This window comes from Salminus brasiliensis, chromosome 1, assembly GCF_030463535.1.
Source record: "Salminus brasiliensis chromosome 1, fSalBra1.hap2, whole genome shotgun sequence".
Classification (NCBI taxonomy): domain Eukaryota; kingdom Metazoa; phylum Chordata; class Actinopteri; order Characiformes; family Bryconidae; genus Salminus; species Salminus brasiliensis.
The window spans coordinates 8,707,361-8,724,429 of NC_132878.1; the positions used below are offsets into that span (position 1 = coordinate 8,707,361).

Sequence of the window (17,069 nt, forward strand, 5' to 3'; positions counted from 1 at the left end):
CAACGAATGGGATTCTTAGTAAATCCACAGTTTGAATGGATTTCAAGTGTAACTACGTCAGATGTGTCCAGAATGATGCTATAAGAACTGAGAGCTGTAGTATCACATCCAGAATGACAGAAAATATCAGATTATTGTAAATAGGTAATCAGGGATGTCTCTTAGGGATTCTCTCTTAATGCTGAGTATCAGCCGATCCAGCCCCGTGTAGATCAGATAAGCTGCTGATAAATGAATCCGTTCAGTAAAATCCCTTTATTTTAGTATCAGTTTCTATAGTCAGACATTCTGGACTGATTGATTTAGTTTAGTCGAGACTTTTATTAAAATCACTGTTTTATAGTGTTTAATTATCTTATAATCCAGCCTAACTCTCCTCCCTGACCAATCAGCTCCCAGCTCCTTTACAACACTACAGTCTAATCAGTTCCTCTGTGTGTGTGTGTAGTGGTACACACTCTGGACTACTGGTGTGTAATAGCTGTTTTATAGTGGGTGAGTATGCTGTGTGTGATTTCAGTGCTGGTTTATAAAGGCGAGCGAGCGGTTCTCCGGTTCTCCCGCTGGTAAAACAGAGCGTTTCAGTGAGGGTTTTATAAAGGGTCAGATATTATGGTCTGTTTTCATGTTCCACTGTAAAATAGCTCCACACTGCAGAACCTCAACTCCTTTATTTACCTTCTGAGAACTTCCTCACTGCTGCTGCAGCCGACTTGGGAATAATGTCCATTAATAACAGAGCCTTAAGGCCACCAGATGGCGCTCTGCAGTTAACACAAAGACTCAAACTGGACTGGACTGCATTAAAATAGGCCTGGCTCGAACATCCAACTGGATTATGCAGCTGGGTTGCTTGAAAACATACATCATCAAACATACATCTAAAATACCTTCTGCTGTTAGTTCTACACTGTAGAAGTTCTTCCTGTATACAGAAACAACAAAAACAGACTGATATGACAAATGATTATATTCCACAGTCTTTCCTTAAACCTCTTTCCACCAGCACACGGTCTCCCAGCCACTAAACACACACCAGCTGTTCCCACTTCAGGCACACAGAGCATTTCCAATGACTGATGACCATGACGACGAGTCAGGGAGGGAACAGATTCAACAAAAACACAATAATGGGTTTCTGAAAAAAGGAATAAGGAGGAAATAATAAATCTACCCAAAAGCATTCATCACAGAGGTCCAGTCAGTGAGTTTTGCTCCCCCAGACGACTAGCACAGTAATCCCCTGGACTCCAGAAGGCACTGTAGGGAGCGTAGGATAATAACTCTGCACAGTTATTATAACTTACTCCAAGGTTTTGCAAATCAACTGCTGCTAAAACATCAGGAGCTGTGTGTGTGTGTGTGTGCGTGTGTGTGTGTGTGTGCGTGTGTGTTTAAATGCACTTGCTGTTTGAATCCAGTTTAAGGGAACTTTGACCTCATGACATGGTGGGTCATCATGCTGGATGAAGCCATTAGAAGATTGTAAACTGTGGTCATGAAGGGATGCACAAGGTCAGAAATGCCACTCAAATAGGCTGCGGCATCCAAGTGTGCCAAGAAAATTCCCCAAACCATGACACCACCACCTCCACCAGCCTAAACCGCTGCCGCAAAGAGGGTTGGGTCCGTGAATTCATGCTGTTGGCACCAAATTCTGACCGTAGGTGCGTCCGCAGAAATGGAGACTAATGAGACCAGGCTACGTTTGTGCAGTCTTCAACTGTCCAGTGTTGGAAAGCTTGTTGCCACTGAACTGCAGCCTCAAGCTTTCTGTTATGGGCTGACAGTCTTCTGCCATTGTAGCTTATCCTCCTTAAGGTCAGATGTGTTGTGTGTTCCGAGATGCTTTTCTGCTCACCATAATTGTACAGAGAGTTACTGCAGCCTTTCCGTCAGCTCCAACCAGTCTAGCCATCCTCTGTTGACCTCTGTTGGACATTCACTGGATGTGTTTTCTTTATTTCACTGCCCTAAACAACTCTGTTGGGCTAAAAGTCCCAGAGTATCAGTACTTCAGGCACCAACAGTCATCCCATGCTCAAAATCCCGGAGATCCTGGAGAACCCTTCCTGATGGTTGAACATTACCTGAAGCTGCTGACCCGTATCTGTATGATTTTATGCACTGCACTGCTGACACTGCTGATTGGCTGATTAGATGGTTGCATGAATGAGTAGGTGTAGTCCTTATACAGTCTGACACCAAGCTCCATTTTTGTATTTTAATAGATAATACAATATATAATACATGATGTTTTTTTTTTATTATAGTGCATTTGTTAACACCTAGCCTAACAATCTGACGAGTTGACGGTGAAGATCAGTTCCTAGTCATTCATTTACATTTATATACCTCTGACTGAAGCCAGTGTTTAATCTGTGTGCATTTTCCTCACCTTCCCGCTCTTGTCCTTGGCTCCAGCACTGCCTGTTGACCCCAGCGACCTCCTGCGCTGCTCCTGCTGCTCCTCCACCTCAGACTTTAGGTGCTCGATGTGCACCAGATAGGCCTGCTCCTGTGCCTCGCGTGTACTCAGCTTCAGCTCCAGGGCCTTCTTCTCTTTCTCCAGCAGATACAGCTGAGCCTTCAGCTCCGCCATCTCCTCCTACAGTCAGGAAGAGAGGGACAAAAGAAGTATGTTAGAGAAACACCAGTGAAATGTAATGTACGTTTATTATTATGACAGATAACAGTCTTTTTTTTTCTCTCAAAAATTGGGGATGTGTTTTTAAGCCAAGCACTGTAATGTCAACGAGGGGCGTGGCTTAGAGCCACTAAAACTGCATCATACTCCTCCATCAAGCACAAAAACAGGCATCAATACGCCTTCTCCTATTTTAATATTTTGAAACACCTGTAAAGGAAGGTGTTCAGGGCCTGAGGTAGCAAAGCCCTAAATGATGAGGTCTTGGGGTGTGGGTGCACTGTTCTTTTTTGTGATATAGTTCCAAAAGTTTCAGATGCTTACTTACTTTTTCTAGCCTGCACTGTGGATGTTCATTCAATGTCCTCAATAAAATACATGAACAGTACAACTGTGTGTGTTATTAGTTTAAGTGGACAGTGTTTGTCTATAATTGTGACTGGGGTAGCGATCAGGCCACAGTTTATTAATAGTCAAAAGTGCAAAACATCCAGTGAACTTCAAGTTTACTTAATTTTCTCACAACTGTATGTACTCCAATAATGGCTACATTATTTATTATATTATTGTATACTTTACCTTCACCCTAATAGCAAGCAAGTGATCCAATAGAACCATTACACATTAAATAAACAACCCACAGACCTCCCAGTAAACAGCTGGAGACTTCAACTACTGAGTGTTTTACCTTCAATAAATTTATTTTTCCACAATTAAATACTATAACATTAACTAGAGCAGAAAACTACATGCACATAACTGAAATTCCTAGCACTCTAATTTCTATACATATCAGAGGAAGGGTCAAACAGCTCCCTTTTCTCCACCTCATGGCATACTTTCGGTATGTTTTTTTCTGGCTAATTTGACTTAGGCTGGCTTGACCGCAGTATTTATGTTAGAGGAGGAATCTCACTGTTGGTGTCTCAAAAGGTTACTGTGATAGCACCATGTACAATGGCGTTTATCTGCAGTAATCCAGCCAACCACAATGAACACCTCAATGCCATAAGCCCTTTAATCACATCAAAAACCTACAGCGGAGCGGCATGTTGACAGCAGACACTTCAAAGCAAGGCTACGAGATAAGGTTCAAAACCTGCGTTTCCTAAAATGTCAGAGACACCTCCCTGCCTCTGACACGGAAAACTTCAAAAACCAACACAAAGACAGAGACAGAGTGAGTCATGCCGTGCAGCTGCAGACTCAACATACAGCACAGCTGTAGAGCTTAATTCACACAGAAACGCCTTCACTGATCCCAGACCTGTGTTTGACACTCCTCTCACATCACAGCGGGCGGAAGTGCTTTCACTGGATGCCTGAATGCAACTGAAAAAGCTCCATCTCCTCTTCCTGAATGGAGAACCAGCTTTCACCGTCCAGCAGTTATGCACAGTTTTACAGCTGCGATAGCTACACAAGAGGACCTGAAAGGGCACAGTCACGTTCCACTTCACTCTGCACTCTACACTCGTTCAACAGGAAAACTTGTAGCAGATGCAAAGTCAAGGAAAGGGCCGGGGCAGTGAAAGCTGCTCTTTTAACTCCTTGAAGGCTAGAGCTACTTCTTATATGTTATTATTTGATTATAAATATTTAACATTAAATATAATTAAATAATTGGGGTTACACACAGAGCCCAGCCCATTCTCCTCCCCTTACAGGAGTAAATAGTTTGTGAAAGGCTCAACCATGAGGCCTGGCATCCCGGACCCACTCCCTCTAAGCTCAGCCAACTTAACCAAGTTCATAACTGTAGAACCACACTGGCCTCCTGGGTGACTAAGGCCTTACCTAGCCCCACTTGCCCCACCGCTGAACTTCAACAGCAGTAGATCAGCAGCATACGCTGCTGTCCAATGAAAAGCATGTCTCTCCATTTTTATCAGTTTACGCCATCCTTTGAACCCTGCAGATGCTGTACAGTATATAAATAATTCTGGATGAATGGACCAATAGAAATGCTCCAAAATGACTTTAAAATCTTAAGACGCTCGCTGAAGGTTAGGAAGGTTTTTTTTCTTCTCCTGTAACACTGCTGTTTTGGAGATACATGTTTTTCATAGGACCGTGAGCAACAATAATAACACTAAATATAACCACAAGCGGCAATCCGAGGGTTCAAGCACTATTTCAGCACAATGCAGAGGCCTTATGCAATTTGGGCCAACAAGGCCTAATTTACATAGAGAAGGTGATGAAGGGCTTTTCTTAAAAGGCCTTTAATGGTCATAATGTTTACATACAATCTTCCCACAATCTGAATATTATGCAAATCAGATGTTTGGACTGACCCAATAAAGCCGCCAAAAGAAAAGCATCTCTAGCCGTTGTGGTTTAAGAGCTATGATCCAAAATGTGTTTTGCTACACTAAGATAAGATAAAATAATCCTTTATTAGTCCCACAGTGGGGAAATTCTCAATATATAGCTATAGCGCCCCCCATTGGCCAATCTGAGTCAATTTTTGGTGTCTGGCGAAATGCACACAATTGCATCTACCTACTAAGTTTGGTGCGTCTGCGACTCAATACTGCGTCTGGAGTGTGGCCTTGATGTACTCCCTCCACCTCCACGCATCGAGCACCACTACGGATCTGTTGGAGGTTACCAGCACCGAGCCGCTGACTCCAGCGTAATTCTGAGTGTAAATCCTATTCAGAGCGCTCTTCGATCCTGAGGGGCCGTCAGCCCCTCAGCCTTGCTCTGTTCTATCTGCTCCGACATCGAATCTCCAGTCAGGACGCTGGGCCAGCTCAGGAAAATGTCATCCTGAAGGTCACTCGCGCACACACAGGTGAGCTTCAGATGAAAGCAGGGCTTCAAAGAGAGCTGGGGGAGTCTCCCTCGTTCTCTGATCTACAAGCGTCTCCGCTGAGGGAACCACCGGAAAGCCAGAGCTGAGGTGAAAATGGGAAAAGCATTGATGGACGCTCGTTTGACTGAGGCTTCTCTCTTCTTTATTCTCTGTCTCTGAACACAGTGGAGCTGTCATTATAGTTGACGGCTCCCTGGGGGCAGACTTTTAGTTATGAACTTCCTTCACAGCTCTGTCAGTTCAAAACACCCCCCCCCACACACACACACACACTGGCGTCCAGGTTGCCATAACTGTAAAGGCATCACATAGAATTTGTAGCACTAATTCACTGGAGCTTCTCCTGTAAGTGCCAAGCTGAAGGCCAGCTTCACTGTGGGCTTGTGGGAGTGAGGATTGAGTGCTGTATACCCTGGTGAGTATTATGGAGCTGACGATTCACAATATTTGATACAATACAGCGGCATCTTGAGAAGTAGGTGGTGTATCGTAGTGGGTTACGTGACCACTTCCCTGTGACAGACTAGAGGTTTTACACCTTGGACACAATGAAACACTGCATAATATACAATGTGCAATACCCCCCCCCCCCCCCCACCCACCCACACATGTGCAATTAAGTGTCAATTCACTATTATCTGTAAATAATCTGTAAATAATATCATTATTGCTTTTTTTACTTCTATTATTAATTTTGTGTATATAGTGGTAATGTATCTATGTTTTTGCATCTGAGTGTCTTGCTATCCTTTTTCTGCAGTGACACTGAGAATTTCCCCACTGTGGGACTAATAAAGGATAATCTTATCTTATGTTATAATAATTAGCTTCACATTCAATGCCGTTACAGCTCCTCTCTCTCGTTTGCATGCACTGTTAGCCAGACATACACCACAACGTCACACACACACAAAAAAACTACTGTGTGGATGAACCTGGAACCTCTTGTCCTGCTAAGGAGGCTAATTTAATCTGTTTGGATTGAACACCACAGCTACAGTTGGGACAAACCTGACTTTCTTGAGTTTCCTTGTGTTTCAGGGTGCATCATTATGGAAGTTAGTATCAGTTTCTATCTAACCTGGTTCCATCTATCAGATTAAAAACACATCTGATAATACTGCTGCTCTATTAGAATAAAAATAACTTTGGTTATTTAACATGTAGGTTGTGTTGAGCACCGAAGCTGCTGTATTTCACCTTTTCTGTCTTGTTGAAGTGGACGGAGGTTCATTTTACATGTGTTGCTATGATGATACTAGCTCTTTACCCCAAAACTTTGTCCACTGCTTATTGTTACTGTTGCAGGATTTGATCCAAAAGTACTTTGGAAACTTTGGTCAATTTTGACACCCTGAGCAGACACTGAGCGGTGGTCATTAATATGAATATATATGCATTAATGAACTGACATACTGATTGATTGCAGATTGGCTGTTCCAGCAGATAGTTGGAAAAACTCATGACAAAAGCTTAGTGTTTTTTTTGTTTTTTTTTTACTTTCTGGGTCGTTCACAACCCTGCACTGGAGTCCTTGCCATTATTAGTCTTTTGATGACATGAGGGTGAATTTCCAGTTTGTTTTGATTGTCACACAATAACAAAAACATGTAAAAAAATAAATTGTGTTTTTCCATAAAACCAGACACAACTAATCTGCCATGCAAATAATCTGTAAATAATCTGTAAATAATATCATTATTGCTTTTTTTACTTCTATTATTTATTTTGTGTATATAGTGGTAATTTATCTATGTTTTTGCATCGGAGTGTCTTGCTATCCCTTTTCTGCTGTGACACTGAGAATTTCCCCACTGTGGGACTAATAAAGGATTATCTTATCATCTTAAATCATCATGAATTATTTCCTCTCCTTCTTACAAATACAAATGGAGGGTAGATTGAAAGTTCAGAATTTGTACTTCTTGCACTTTTCTCTTTTTGCTCCACAAAGAATTCATCTCAAATATTTAAGATTTAAATAAATAAATAAATGGTTGCATTTGTTATGGCTGGCAGCTTCTCGTCATTAATCAATGAATCACCTCTTCAGTTACGCACCAGGTCGGAGAGGACTGTGTGCTGTGCTGTCTGGTGCTCTCCTAATAGTCTGCAAAGCAATGCTGTTCATTTAAGGACAAGAACTCCAAGTTAAGGACTAAGAATTTCCAAGTAACTGAAGGAAGTGACTTCAAAGACAGTGAAAAGCAGCTGCAGAAGAAAACACATTGCAAATTCATTAACCGGGAAATGGAGCACAGTTCCTACAGTACCAAGATTTCTGCATTTTCCACTCAAAAAAATAAAGAAATAAAAATCTACAGGGAGAACTGTCAATCAAAAAGGCAGCCCTGCATATCAAAACTCATGACACTTACCGATACTACTAAGCAGTGGTTCCCCGCTCTTCTGCTGCTCTAACACACCTGACTCAACTAATCAGCGAGCCCCTCAAATGTTTGTGGACACCCCTAATGAACCAGCATTCAGCTACTTTTTACACTGCTGCCACAGATGTGCAAATGCACGCACACACACACACACAGAGAGCTTGTCTAGTCCCTGTACTGAAGTGCTGCAAATAGAATAGGGCTCTTTGGAGCAGACCAACGAATGAAGCCTAATGCCAGATGCCCCCTGAGCCGTGGAGCAGTGGAGCTGACTGTGTTCTCTGGAATGATGGATGGCGCTCCATCCAGTACTTTTGGGATGAGTTGGGGAGATGGGGATGAGGTGGAATGGTGATCATCCAACATCCTGACCTCAAAAAACAGCAATGCTCCTCCGAAATCTAGTGGAAAGCCTTCTTCCCTGGACAGGAGAGACACTCCGGGAGAGAGTTACTCCAACAAATGCAGGATAAACTCTTTTTAATACCCTTAATTCCACAATAAACAATAAATAAGCAGATGTCCCAATACTTTTGTCCATATAATTTATAGTATTACGTTGTTCTGCTACCTTCACAAACTCAACCATAACAATGGCAATGCTCCTCTTACAGACACACCACCGCCACTAGTGGAGTGCCAGACTGGGTCAGTGTTTGCAGCATGACAGTAGACGGACAACAGCACACCAGATGTTCCATATCTATCCAAGAAATATAGTAAATCCTGCCACTGCCAGCAGAAACGACAGCAAGCCAGGTTCTCAGCTTGTCAAGTCTCTGTAGAGAGGTGCTGCCAATAGAATAGCACTCTCTGGACCTATTGGCACCATGCCTAATGCTAGGTGTGGGCTAGAGGGGTATAAAGAATTCTTTCTAGAATACAGCATTGAGCTGTGGAACTGAGTTCTCTGGAATGATGGTTGGCACTCCATCCAGTACTTCTGGGATGGTGATCACCAAACACCCTGACTTCACTAACGTTTTTAAAACCGTATCAAATCCTCACAGCAATGCTGTCCTCCAATATCTAGTAGAAAGCCTTCTTCCTTGACAGTAGAGACAGTCACTCCAACAACAGCAGGAGGATACCGTCTTTTTTAATACCCCTGATCTCAGGAAAAACAATGAGTGAGGTGTCCCAATACTTTTGTCCACACGGTGTACCACAGATGTAAATGTAACATTATCTTGAATGATAAAGAAAAAACGATTTTACTTTCTCGTCAGAAATACTCTATACCTTCATGGCCATGAGCTCCTGCATGAGCACGGCATTCTCCAAGTCCAGCCTCTGCGAATCTCCACGCGGCTTCACGTCGTAGCTCAGCGGGTCGATGTGCACACTCTCCAGCTCCAGCATGGTCAGCTTCACCGCCGCCCGCTCGTTCTTCAGCTGCTGGACGTAGTCCTTCAGCCGATGCTCGTCCTCTTTGGAGAAGTCAGTGTCGCAGCTGCTGGCTGTGGAGCTGGTCGTGCTGTGGTGGAGACAGGGAAAGATGTCAGCAATTGAACGAATAATGAACACCTACATTCAGTGTGATATTCTTCACTAGGACTGTCAATGTTAAAAACGTTAATAAGGCCATGACTTATCAATAACATAAATGTTTTGGCTGGTCACTAATGCATTTTCCTAGCCTGACTCTATTTATAATAGCACAGGCTGCTCATGTGCTGTTCTAACAATCTGCAATCTGTACCCCGTAAAATGATACTCTCAACACCTTCAGCAGACTACTCTGGACGGCACCCGTCGAAAGACCTGTGAATAAGTCAACCTGCAGCATTTTAACAACTGTAGCAGCAAAGTGATGCTCCAGTTCCTATTAGGAGCCTCCACTTTAACAAGAATCCACGAGCTGTATGAAAGAGAGCTGAACCACTGTCTGTGTGTATGATTTACCATCATACTGTTGCTCTCAATTAACGTTGGTAATAAAGACTGGAAAGAGGGTTCACTTTGTGGAAATCACTGAAATTTTACATTTAAAGATCCGGAATTACTAAACGTAATAAATATGCAAATCAGTCATAGAAAATTAGCACTGCTGACGGGTGATGTGAAAACCACCAATTAGTTTCATCTACAGTGGCTTCTGTCAAGGGCTGGATATATTAGACAGCAAGTGAACAGACAGTTCTTAAAGATGAGATGTTAAAAGCATTAGAATCCGAGCAACGTTGGCAAGAACCAAACTCAGCGGCTAGGTGACTGGGTCAGAACATCTCAAACATCAGGCAGGTCTTGTGGGGGTTTTCTGGTATGCAGTGGTCAGTACCTATCAAAAGTGCTCCAAGAAAAGTACAACTAGTGAACCGGTGACAATGGAATTTATAGGAGGCCCCACCTCACAACTCACAGGACTTAAAGGATCTGCTGATAACGCCGTGGTGCCAGATATGGCGTATGTTATTAGTCTTGGTTGATGAGCTCTGAGGTACTGAGAAACTTGTGCACAGTGGATGTCTTGATTCTTCAATTGGGGGCAGTGGCGCCTAACCGGGTTCGATACCTGGGCTCAGCAAGCTGCCACTGTTGGGCAAGGCCCTTAAACAAGGCTGATGGCTGCCCACCGCCCCAGACGTGTGCTCCCTGTCCGCTGTTGTGGGTTCGATACTCTGGCTCTGTAAGCTCTCACTGTTGGGCAAGGCCTCACTGTCCACTGTGTGTGTATGTGTGTGGGTGTTCACTGCACATATGGGTTAAAGATGGAGGCCAAATTCCAGAGGTGTCCAACGCAATTGGTGAATATTGGTGTATTTGTCTTTGTCTAATCAGTGAGGACCTACCATCACTCCCTTTTTTCCCTTTTCACATGAACAGACGTGTCTTCATCAGTGTAGCTTGCTGTAGAAATGAAAGCTTTCCAGGTTAATGGAGAGTCAATGCTGTGTGCAGTAACGATGGCACTACTGAGTGTTCCAGGCAGGCGGAAAAAGGGGACAAAATCAATGAACGGTCACTGGATCGTCTGAGTCTGGGCCTGAAAACTGATCTGGCTGACGTAAGCACTCTCATTTTGGACAGCAGAGCAGCGAGCAAACGAGGCCTGCGGTCACGGAAATGACTGGCAGCCTGCTGGAGATTCATACAGTACTGGCTGTGAGGAAAACACTGAAACTCTTATTATAACTCTGTTATATTTCATTCGATTTTATCCTTCATTAGAAGGATTATGCATAGTGATTATAATAATAAATAATTCACTCGTTCTGACAAATATTTGTCTCTGCTGATTAAAAATAGACATCAAATATTCATATTACGTTCTTAGCCAATGAAGAAAAGTGTCAGCCCACATTAGACTACTAGAAAATGTCTTTAAAAGCCTGTCCAGTTCTGGAACAAGATTCTTTAGACATATGAATAGATCAGATCAATCAGATCATCTGTCAAACATGGTGGAGGCAGTGTTATGGCACTGGCATGTATGGCCGCCGATGGAACGGCGGTCACTGGTGTTTATTGATGATGTGACGGCTAAAGGAAGTAGCGGGATCAGTTCTGAAGTGTATAGAGTTTAACCTTCTGCTCAGATTCAGTCAAATGCTGCAAAACTGATGGGACAGTGTTTCACAGTACAGATGGACAATGACCCAAAAAAAACCCATAGTGAATGCAAACCAAGAGCTTTCTAAGGCTAAATCTAAGTGGATTTATCTTAAATGGGAGAGTCAGTCATCTGATCTGTGCTGTATTTTAAGAGATGCCAACGTTAACGAGAAGTTGTTTCACTTAAGTTGCTGTGATTATAGTTGTTTGTATTAAATCTAATTAAATCCTGCTAAACTAGCTAACCTAACTAAGATGTCTGTTGTTTTTAATGTTTTTTTAAATTTTGAAATTAGGACATCCAATAACATTCTACAAAATAAGGAATGCTAATTCAAAAAAAGGTTAAATAAATAAATAGAATGAATTGAATTGAAATGAATAAATAAATAAATACATGAATGAATTAATAAGAAGGCTGTCAGACAAATTTATATTTAAGGTATATTGGGAAAACCAGTAGGAGGACACTCCCATGTCAAAAGTCTTGCATGTGCATACGATGCAGGAAGATTAGGCTTACGAGTATGGGCTTTTAGCATTAGCATGGTGGCAAATTCAGTGTTGTTTGTTTTCCAAGGACACACAGTGTCACTGACACGAAGCACAGAAAGATTTTCAAGTACTAACACTGCCCCCCTGTGGAGAATCTTCAGCCTACTAAACATGAATGAGTTCAAAACCCTGACTCTGGTCTACAAAGCCAAGACTGGACCAGCCAGCTCCTCCGTACTTGATGGCAATGGTCAAAAGCCGGGGTGCACCAAGAGCCCTTCCAGCTTCAAGTATGGCTCGGCTCGACCCGCCATCCCTCAAAATCCACAAGTGGTGGAACGAGTTTCCCCTGGGTTTCCGAACAGCAGAGTCCAACACTCGCTGTCTTCAAACCCAGACTGAAGACCCTCCTCTTCTGAGAGTACTTGGGCAAATAGCAGAGGGGTCTCCTTACTGACTTGTGTTTAGTAGAGTCTAAACTTTTTAAAGTTTTTCTTAAGTAAATAGCAAAGCACTTTTGGATAAGAGCGTCTGCTAAATGCCTTTAATGTAAATGTTAAATGTAAAAAGTGCCTCGCATCCAAAAGTGGCAGCTAAAATTAACATAAACTATGACAAGTAGTTTTAACTGCATGAAGGTTAAATAAATAAATAAATAAATAAATGTAAAAAAGATAAGAACATCAGACAAATTACTATTTAAGGTAGTAGGGGAAAAAACAGTAGGAGGAGACTTCCATGTTAAAAGTCTTGAATGTGCAGTATTACTTTCCCAACCGCCACCATGCCAGCCACCAAGGCCTGTTGATGTGTGGCAGATAAAGAGAGGGCTTTAACAAAGTGTTCAAGAATAGCCCCATTATGATCTGGGGGGGGGGATTTTTTTTTACCTCAAATGCTTCTGAGAAACACTTAAAGATACTAACCCAATAATCATGCATCATGGGGCAAAACCCAATTAAGTGGAACAAAGACCCCTCAGAAACCTGGCATCTGTCGCAGATAGGGGACACCGAGCTATCATTTTTACTCAAGTTAGTCTTGGAGAAATAAAGCCTAGGCAAGATGTTACACTGAATAAGCCTATCTCCTTTCGCCAAGCTTTTCCCCCAAGCTCTGTGGCCCATTCTTCCTTCAGATAGTTGGGGCTAACTGGTAGTGGTACTGGTACAGAAACTAGGCGAGAAACTAAATGTGTGGAAAAACTCATACAGTACGTTTCTTTGGCTTAGTTGGGAGCGATGGTATCGTTTTTTGACATTTCTTTTGGACACAAACGAGGCAAATCATTTATATAAGGGTTCGGTGATGCCCTATAGTTAATTTTCCCGCCTTGTCAAGAACACATTATCTAGCGAAGACGGGACAAAAAAATAATGGTGAGATTTTGGGGGCATGAGTTAATGGAGAGTGGCGGTGGTGAATGTCTGGTGTTTTTAAAGCCTGTTAGCTCACTCGCATTTAGTGAATAACTTAGCATCCATCTTTCCTTTTTTTCTGTTCTACATTAAATGGCACAGCAGTTCCACAAAGGATGCATTTAGCAGAGCATTTCTGTAGATATTTCACAGAGAATATACCTTTATTAATTCAAATAGATTAGTTTTGATCACTTAAGCTGTGCTTAGATGAAATCACTTAAGTAAGTAAACAAACTTAATGCCCCTGCAAAATTAAAGAAAGTGGGCTATAAGTTTGGCTAAAAAGGTCAACAGTCAGCTCTATTTCTCTTAATAAAGGACAATTTGCAATCACTCTTATTCAGGTTTCTTAAAATCTAAAATAATAATAATAATAATAATAATAATAATAATCTGTTAAACAACGTTCTGATGCAATCCAGGCATGTTTTAATAGATCGGATATTGGCTATTTTAACCACAGTGTTCAGAGCGCCATCTGGTGTCCTCTAGGTGCCATAAACCCGGTGACTTTTGATTTGATGACAATTAAACAGCGATACTCAGTTTCTATGAGACATATCTTCACCGAGCCGCAGCAGGGGTTACTTATATTGTGTAATAAAGTCTTCAACTTTTTAAACATGACATTATTTTTAAACTGCACGCTGCTAGGTGGCGTACGTCTGAAACTACGGTACACCTTGAAAAAATTGCTGGCCTATAAGTTGAGGTATTGCTCTCCGGCTCTGCAGATGGCTGTATCTCAGCTATTGGTGATGCCCATGGGTTCCAGATTTCTGGCAGTTACTGAGTGCAAAGGATTTGCTTTCCCAAAAAAAAAAAAGACTGTGGGGTCAATCTAATAAAAAGTTTAATGGCGTTAATCACAACAATATTCTAATGATTCTGATGAATTCTGATTAATCACAGGTTAAAATTTTCAGCAGAAATAAAGTGTAATCTTCCCTCTGAGCTCAACAGTAGAGACGCTGTGTTTACATCGCTTAATAAAAGCGCCAATACGACACTGGGCTCTGTAAAGCGAAAGATCTACGGGAGGAAGTTGGGGCTAAACTTCAGTTTCACATTAATCGGATGCGTTGGTTAGTTTCTCCAATTACCTTTAAGCCTGTAAATATTGGAAGTGTGTGTATGTGTGTGTGTGTGTGTGTGTGTGTGTGTGTGTGTGTGTATGGGGGGGGGGGTATGTGGGTGTAAAAACGCCCTGCAATTCCCAAACAGGTTATGCAATACTGTTGTTTAGGCCTGGAATTAAAGCTGAAAGTCTGCACTTCCATCACAGCCTGATTGCTCCATTTCAGATCCATCACATGAAGCCCATGAATGTATTCAATGGAACATTCAGGAATGATAACCTTCCTAATCCGTATCATACGGGTCACAAAACGCTCCCACCAGTCAGCCTCTAGTGTAAAATGCAGCCGATTTATCGAGGAGACTCTCTGCAGTTCACCAGCCACTGAGTAAATGAGCCGAGACTCGGCTGAGACACCGAAACGAGCCAACCTCCAATTTACCTGGCCTCTGCAGACACAATAATAGGAGATGTTGTGAGCCGAGCGCTGTGCTGCATTCCCAATACGAGCTTTAACCAACAGGCTGTCTGTAATCAGAGCATCCTACGCTCTGTCTTGTCCAATTTTGCTGTCACTGACCAGCACGGTGTTTACTCTCCAATCTGCAAGCTCTGTAGGGCTTCGCTCTAGCTAAGCCACGCCACTGATATCCTCGAACACAAACCGGTTTCCATTCGGAGGCCTTCATTAGCATTGCATTAGCGAGGCTAAATCACCTTTGAGCTGCTAATTAGCATGCCAATGCTACCATTCACAAAGCTAAATCATATTAGCATTCATCCGGTTAATGGGGATGTGAGCTCAAAGAGCCGCAGCGGTTTCAGGTACTGTGTGTGGAAATCAGCTGGATTAAAGGACCAACTGTGCCGTTATACACCAGAGACAACCAACACGCTCTAGCCTACAAAACAGCAAGGACTAGACGGGAGTGTGTTGCCAGGGGCAACCAATGGTCTGTTGGTCCGGATTCAGATTACGATCCTGTTTTAAGTCCAGGGAATTTGGTGCTGTTACTGGATGTATGCAATGATAATCAGCCCTTTATTAATATACAGAGTATTTTAGTCTCATTTGCTGGTATTGACTAAGCAATGTGCCATTACATGGACAAAAGTATTGGGACACCTGCTCATTCATTGTTTCTTCTGAAATCAAGTGTATAAAAAAAACTGAAGGAAAGGAACTGTCTCTACTGTCCAACAGGAAGGACTTGCTACTAGATTTTGGAGGAGCAATGCTGTGAGGATCTGACTGCATTTAGTGTCAACCATTCCACCTCACCATCCCACCTGCCCGAATTATTCCAAAAGTATTGGATGGAGCACCATCCATCATTCCAGAGAACACAGTCAGTTCCACTGCTCCACAGCTCAATGCTGGGGGGCTTTATACCCCTCTAGCCCACTCCTGGCATTAGGCAGCATGGTGCAAGTAGGCTCATGTAGGCTCATCTGCTCCAGACAGTCCTTTTCTATTGGCAGTACTTCTTCTCTACAGGGACTAGACAAGCTGTGTGTGTTTGTGTGCATTTGCACGTCAGTGTCAGCAGTGAGCGCAACTTAAAGTAGCTGAAAGCTCGTTCATTAGAAGGGGTGTCCACAAACATTTGGACATACAGTGTGTCTGTTTGTGGGTTCCAGAATTCGAGAACTCCACTCGAACTGTGGTGCAAACGCACCACACGCGCAATTACGAATGGTTCTTTTCTGTGTGCATTTTTGCTAAACGGTCGGACCTGGAGAAGGTTTCTAAGCCATGCAGGTGAGAAACCAATCACGCAACCTCATATGTGATACCGGGAGCCGATCGCTTCCACACCTGCACCGGAGTCAGCTTGAAGCAAATCCCAGAATACCGATTTTAGAAGGATCAGAGATCAGTTCAGCGCTTAAAAGCAGAGTTCTGTCTTGAACAGTCAAACATCTCTAAAAACTCTAGTGTGAAAGTGCCTATATTCCTATCATCATTAGACACCCAGTCCTAACCTGTATTTGGGGACGTTACCAGTGTGAACACGACGTTAATGAATTCCTTCCTTTGCTGAGGATGAGAAGAGCTCCAGCGCTTAATGTAATTAATTACCAATTATCTGCCACTCTTCTGTGATTAGCATGATGTGCATACAAATGTCATCTTGTCTCAAAAACAAAGAACACACACACACACACACACACACACACACTTATACAAAGACAAACAACCTGTTAAGTAGGATGCATTTTCATTACATTAGCATTGTACTCCTGCTCCATGCCTTGATGAATACAATTCTTGTATGGTTTAGAAAATAGAAAAGAAATCTGCAAATTGAATCTCCCACTGAATGCCAGAGGTATTTACATTATTCCCCTCTTGCCTTTGTAATTATCTCCTGCTAACCTGTTATTTTTTATCAATTTGACTGACCACATGTCCACGAAATCTCCTTCTCATCTGCATGAAGACGAAATAAAAAATTCTGCATAAGATCTTAATGAAAGAGGAAATGGTGAAAGCAAATGTTTGAAACACTTTCTGCAGCCCAGTTTCAGAGCCAGTTGTTCACCTGTTCAAGACCAAGCTGAAGAACATTTAAGTGGAACGTCACAAACACCAGAATTTCCATCCTACAAGCCACAGTATGCACAGGAACGCTCCACAGGTGGTTGTATACACAGTGTG

General features: G+C 42.5%; 1 protein-coding gene across 2 annotated transcripts in view; it reads right to left on the minus strand.

The window, feature by feature from the left end:
* The window catches only part of mcc (MCC regulator of WNT signaling pathway), a 122,737-nt gene that overhangs the window by 10,221 nt on the left and 95,447 nt on the right, over window positions 1–17,069 (minus strand). For both annotated transcript variants that reach the window (XM_072658282.1, XM_072658364.1), the window contains exons 13-14: window positions 9,101–9,335; window positions 2,399–2,608 (exon numbers count right to left, since the gene is read on the minus strand). In XM_072658282.1, the coding sequence (XP_072514383.1) occupies window positions 2,399–2,608; window positions 9,101–9,335 (445 nt within the window). The remainder of the gene's footprint in view (window positions 1–2,398; window positions 2,609–9,100; window positions 9,336–17,069) is intronic.